This window comes from Arachis stenosperma, chromosome 8, assembly GCF_014773155.1.
Source record: "Arachis stenosperma cultivar V10309 chromosome 8, arast.V10309.gnm1.PFL2, whole genome shotgun sequence".
In the NCBI taxonomy this organism is placed as follows: Eukaryota; Viridiplantae; Streptophyta; class Magnoliopsida; order Fabales; family Fabaceae; genus Arachis; species Arachis stenosperma.
This window is the reverse complement of record NC_080384.1, coordinates 51,156,328-51,162,327: the sequence shown is the minus strand read 5'-3', so window position 1 is coordinate 51,162,327 and position 6,000 is coordinate 51,156,328. Positions and strand designations below refer to the sequence as shown.

The window sequence follows — 6,000 nt, the reverse complement described above, 5'->3', positions numbered from 1 at the left end:
CCTCTAATGCTGCATTTTTTTCTTATTTCTTTCTTTCTTTTAATTGAATGAATGTAAGTTCATCATTTTCTAAGTAATTTTCTACTATTATGTGTTTATTCTTCTTCTTTATTTGATTTTTTTTGTTTTTATTCTTTTTAAGAGAGTAAAACAAGAAGAAACTTTAGAAGATAAAAAAGAAAAAAATGATAATAAAAATGAAGAAGAAGCAGCAGAAAATGAGGAGGAGGGAGAAGAAGTGTTTTGAATTATGTAGAATTTATCAGCACACATACACAACAAAATTTTAAACAACACACTCAAATGTCTTTGTGTTATACCCAAATATCTTCGTATTACACCTAAATTTGCTGCAAATAACAGAAAAATATTTTTTTTAAATACAAAACTTTTACATTACATTCAATTTAAATCATCAACGATGAAATATTATTCACCTACAGAATCATAAACTACTAACGAAAAAATTAACTAGAATTGAACCACACTTCAGCTACTTGATTGGATTTAAAATAATAATCAATATTCTGGTTTAATTGACAATTTGAATTTGAATTATTTATTATTTTCAATAACGAGATAACTGATGATGGAAGAGAAGAAATTTTAATGAAAAAAAAAGGTGGAAGATGAAGAGAATGTTGGTGACGACAATAACAAAAAAAAAATAATAAAGAAGAACGTACAGTAACGATACAAAAAAAATACGCACACGTGGATATATAAATGACTTGTATAGATTTGTGTCGAAAAATCTTGTACGCGGAGAATAATAATAAAATTAAAGATAGTGTCAGCTTTAATTTATTTATTTTATTTATAATAAAAATTGCAATATATATCACACGTTTGAAGAGGTATCAGAGTTCTACAATATTTTTGTTAGTATATGTATAGAGAGATAAACTCAAGAGTTAAAAAATATAATAGTTTCATTGTAAGTCTAAAATTATAAACTATGCACATTTTGAGTCCAAAAATATTATATACAATTTAAAAGATTCTGTTTCATAGTTATCTTTTTAATGTGCTTATCTTTTTTCTCTCTTCCCTGAGGTTTTAACTTTTATGTGCTTGTCTCAGCCTTATTTAACTCTTACGTACTTTATAAGGCTGCAGTTAAAGACATTAATGAAATTCATTGAATAGAGAAAAATTTATAATAATGATCATGATCATTTAATTTCCACATCAAAATTTATTTATTTTTTAATGTTTATTTATTAAATATGTATGTATGTATGTGTGATTGTGTATGTATTCTATTATATATTTTATTATATATAATTGATATATTTTCAACTTTTATGACTTGAACTATTCCACATAATCATCATTATCATAAACTAATCTGACTTAAAATATTTTTAAAAATGGCATTGTTTTACTTTTTTTTTTATTATTACTGTTGCCAAATTCTGGGAACCATTTGAGTGAAGTTTATATGATATGACATTAAAATAATACTCCAACTATGTACAAAAAAAAAAAAATAATAATAATAATACTCCAACTTTCACTTTATTAACTCAGTGCGTGCTTCTTACTTTTTCTAAATTAACGTTGCATTGAGAATTCACTGACCTAATAAACTTTAATTTGGTGAATACTACTAGGGCTTTTAATTTTACAGAGACAATTTTTTTTTAATTTATTTTAGTCAGTATTTATTAGTTCCAATAATAATTAATAAATATTAAATAAAATAAATATTGGTCAAACATTTTCGTTTAATTATATTTGCTTTCACAATTATTGTTATTATTTTAGTTTTTCTGTTTGTTTTGGTTTTAAGTTTTAACACTAGCATACAAAATAAAATATTATATCACCACTATAAATCCATCATCATCTATTCCAATGTATGGCTTCATTATTATTAAATATTAATTAATTTCATAAAAATACAATGCACACAATGTCAATGATGATGATCCCTTTTGTCTTTTCATTATTTAAAGGGCCAATAATGATGGCCCATAGAGAAGGTGATCTAAGAGCATAAGAATATTTAACAATTTTGGCAAGTGAAAAAAAGAATTGGCATATACTATATATAATTAGAAATTTCAGTGAATATTTATATAACAAGAGTTTTTGTGTTATTAAGAAATTAATTATTCAATAAATTGATTTAACGAAAATTACTTGTATTATGTTGATATATATGAAATCAAATCTTTCTAGTTTTATAATTACAAAATTTTATTATCAAAATGATATTAAATATTACAAATGTAAATTAATAAAACAATATTATTTAATAAATCGAGTGACATATGCTTATTTTGTTTAATCAGTAGTATATATTAGATTTGAGTATTAACTATGGAAAAAATAACATTGAAAGAACTATTTCCTTTGTATAATATCTGAAAAACTGTGTATCAATAAGAATTATGTTTGAATTTAGATTAATTAAAACCTTTATTCTATAGTATACATATTTTTGTTTATCAAAGATAATAAAATAAATACTATATATTATATTTGGAAAAAAAAAAAGAAAAAGTGACATAAATATAGGACCTTGAATTCAAATAAAATAGGAAATCAATATAAAATTAATTATTAATTAATGTACACTAAATATTAGTCACAATTGTGTATTTATATATATTAATTTAAATATTTTTTTAACTAAATAATTAACTACTAAAAATCAAATTTGTTATAATAAAATATTATAATAAATAAATAATTAAACTTATTTACAGTATAATTTTTTTTTATAAAATACCAAATATATATTTTTATATGACAATTGATTTTTAATATATATATATATATAATTGTTCTTTAATTGATACTTCTAAATCATATTAGTCAAATTTCTAATAATATTTCTCCAATACCATTAATTTAATCCATAGAGAAAAGAATAACAATAACCCATACAAAAGACTATCTACTAAACCAAATTAAAACTATGTTTAATGGTAGGTAAAAACTCAGGTGCAGTCGATTTTACGTTAAATTGATATTTGAGAGTTGTGAGATAATTTGATTGATTTGACTAAATTTTTATTTAATGATTCTCAGGTATTAACTTCACATAAAATTGACTTCACCTGAATTTTTATCTTAATTATAACCAATTAATAATCAATCTAAATTGGTCAAATGCTAAATTTATTTCTTCGTTTTATATAATTTATTGGTCAAACCTTTTAATAAAACTCATATTCGCAACAAATTAATCTTTATTTCTGTTGAAATAAGAGATACTGTGAAAAGAAAAACTATAACAGATTAATTAATTCATAGAAGAAATTAAACAAAAAAATAGAAAATATTAAAAGACATTAAAATAAGAACATTGTCGGTGGATTCATGAATTTTTGTTAGACTGCCAAGCTAAGCTAAGGTTGTCACTTTTTTACACCAAACTCACTCTCTCTCTCTCTCTGTGGAACCAAAGCTTATCCCACCCCACTTGTTGCCTCTGCCATATCTAATAGGCAAAAAGAGTTAAAGACAGAGAGAGAAAAAGAGAAAAAACAGAAACAACAATAACACCCATCAGAGGGAAAGTTCAGAAACACACATACATAGATATATAGATAGATATACACAATTCAGATAAGCATCAAAAAGAAAGAAAGTAACCAACTTTCTTTTCACACACTCACACAACAGCAACTACATAGGTAGAGATAGATAGAGAAGAAGAAGAAGAAAGAAAAGTGAGTGATGATGAACGGTAGTTGTGGTGGTGGTGGTGAAGCTTATGGTGCCATTGAAGCACAGTACATAAGGAGGCACCATAGGCATGAACCTAGGGACAACCAGTGCACTTCTGCACTTGTCAAACACATAAGAGCTCCTGTTCATCTTGTGAGTTGTTGTTACTCTTCTTTTTGGATCAGTTTCTTTTGGTTCTGAATTGGGTTTTGTCTTGTCTGTTAGGTGTTTGTGATTTGTTCTGTGAGAGAGGGAAAAAATGATTTTTTTTTTGTCTTGGGTTTTGTTTGAAGAGAGATCTGAACTATGTGCTATTTTGGGGTGACTTGTTTTGGTTTTCAATGATATTTAAGCCATCTTGGTATGTTAGTTATGAGGTTCTGACATTTCAATTGATGGGGTGCTGTAAAAGTTGGTTTTTTTCAGCTCATGAATGGAAGTTTTCGATTTGTTTGTGGTGGTTTATGTGGATTTCAATGGAACTTTGGTGTCATATCCAATTTCTCAAGATCAAAAATCAATTTGTGTAAAGCTTGATTTCTTTATATGTATTACTTATTTGAGTTTCACATCTTTACTACACTCTTTAACTTGTAGCTCTTTGCAGTGTTGTTTTTTCAGTAAACAATTAAGATTTTATGATTATTTGATGACATGTTTCATTATTGTGTGAACTTTGTACTATTGTAGCAAAAAAGAGAACACAATGGATTATTGATTATTGATTGATCTGATTGGTTTATTTTATTTTTCTCTGTTTAGGTGTGGTCTCTGGTGAGAAGATTTGATCAACCTCAGAAATATAAACCATTTGTTAGCAGGTGTATCATGCAAGGGGATCTTGGCATTGGTAGTGTTAGAGAAGTGAATGTTAAATCTGGTCTTCCAGCTACAACCAGCACTGAGAGGTTAGAACAACTTGATGATGAAGAACACATTCTTGGCATAAGAATTGTTGGAGGTGATCACAGGCTGAGGGTATGACTATGAAACTTTGTTCTTCCTCATTTGTTTTATGCTTCTTTCTTAGATTCATTATGATGACCAATATGTTAGCTTCTTATATAGGTTCAATATTGGAAATCTAGAACTTGGTTCGAGTAAGAGTGTCGATATGCGAATAAGCGTTGGAGATGGCAAATAAATCATTTGCCTGCTTTTGTTGTTTACTCTATTTCCTTTTTATCTATCACTTTCAGGGGTATACTAAATTTTCATAGTGATGAATAAAAGATAATGGTTGATTGAATTTTTGGGATCTTACTTCATTGTTTCTATGATCATGGTTGACTTTTCTTTCCTGAAAAGGGAAGAAAATTTTGTCATTGACCTGCCTCTCCTATCATGTATATAGGGAATGTGTTGAAAGGATTTGGATTTCGGGAGCTCCTATTTGTCAGTGGTATTGAATCTTTTGGGTTTATGATTCGTTTTGTATTGTATTTGCAATCTTTGTTGACTTTCTTTTTTCGACTTACTATAGAAGTAAAGTTGGATTCACAAACTACAATGTTTTGATATATGTTTATGTTTATCTCTATTACGATATTAATCGTGTTTTGTCGAATATGCAGAACTATTCTTCCATAATCACAGTTCATCCGGAGGTCATTGAAGGAAGACCTGGTACAATGGTGATCGAATCGTTTGTCGTGGATGTGCCCGATGGCAACACCAAGGACGAAACTTGCTACTTTGTGGAGGCCTTGATCAGGTGCAACCTTAGCTCTTTGGCTGATGTCTCAGAAAGAATGGCTGTGCAGGGCCGAACCGATCCAATCAACCAGTAACTAAGTACCTCCTCGGTCGAAAGAAGTTGGGGTTCAATGGTTTAGACGATCCGTGGTGGAGACATGTTAAGAGTATAGCTAATACTTTCCATGTTCCGCAGAAGTTTTGGATGTTTTTTCTTCTATAATCACGGATAATGGTCCCCTGTTACCATTTCTCCTAAAAGTTTTTAGCTCTGTAATCCTCTTCCGAAGCCGAGTTTCTCTTTTTTCGCCTGCTTCAAATGATGAGTACTTAGAGATGGTAATGGGGAAGCTGCATTTTCTTTGCTTATGTTCTTCTTCCTGGGTTTAGTGGATGATGATCATCATCATCTTGGTGTGTTACAACACTTAATTCTGTAAATATTTTTGTTGGAGAAGGGAGACATTTTCTTTAGTCTTTTCACCTTGCATGTTTTGTGTTTCATTAGCAACTATAGCAATATTTTAATGGATATTGCTTTGTTAATTTGGTACGAGTTTTGTACCTTTTGTTAGCATCTCTTTTTCCAAAATTTTTCCCTCTTTAGGGTTATGTTTAGAC

At 28.2% G+C, this 6,000-nt stretch overlaps 1 protein-coding gene across 1 annotated transcript; it reads left to right on the top strand.

Annotated features, from left to right (window-relative positions):
* The first annotated feature begins 3,356 nt into the window (after positions 1 to 3,356).
* LOC130944988 (abscisic acid receptor PYL9-like) lies at positions 3,357 to 5,954 on the top strand. The gene is made up of 3 exons (XM_057873618.1): positions 3,357 to 3,837; positions 4,447 to 4,662; positions 5,259 to 5,954. Exons 1-3 carry the CDS (start codon positions 3,694 to 3,696, stop codon positions 5,472 to 5,474), a joined length of 576 nt encoding a protein of 191 aa, XP_057729601.1. The 5' UTR covers positions 3,357 to 3,693; the 3' UTR covers positions 5,475 to 5,954.
* Positions 5,955 to 6,000: the final 46 nt, after the last annotated feature.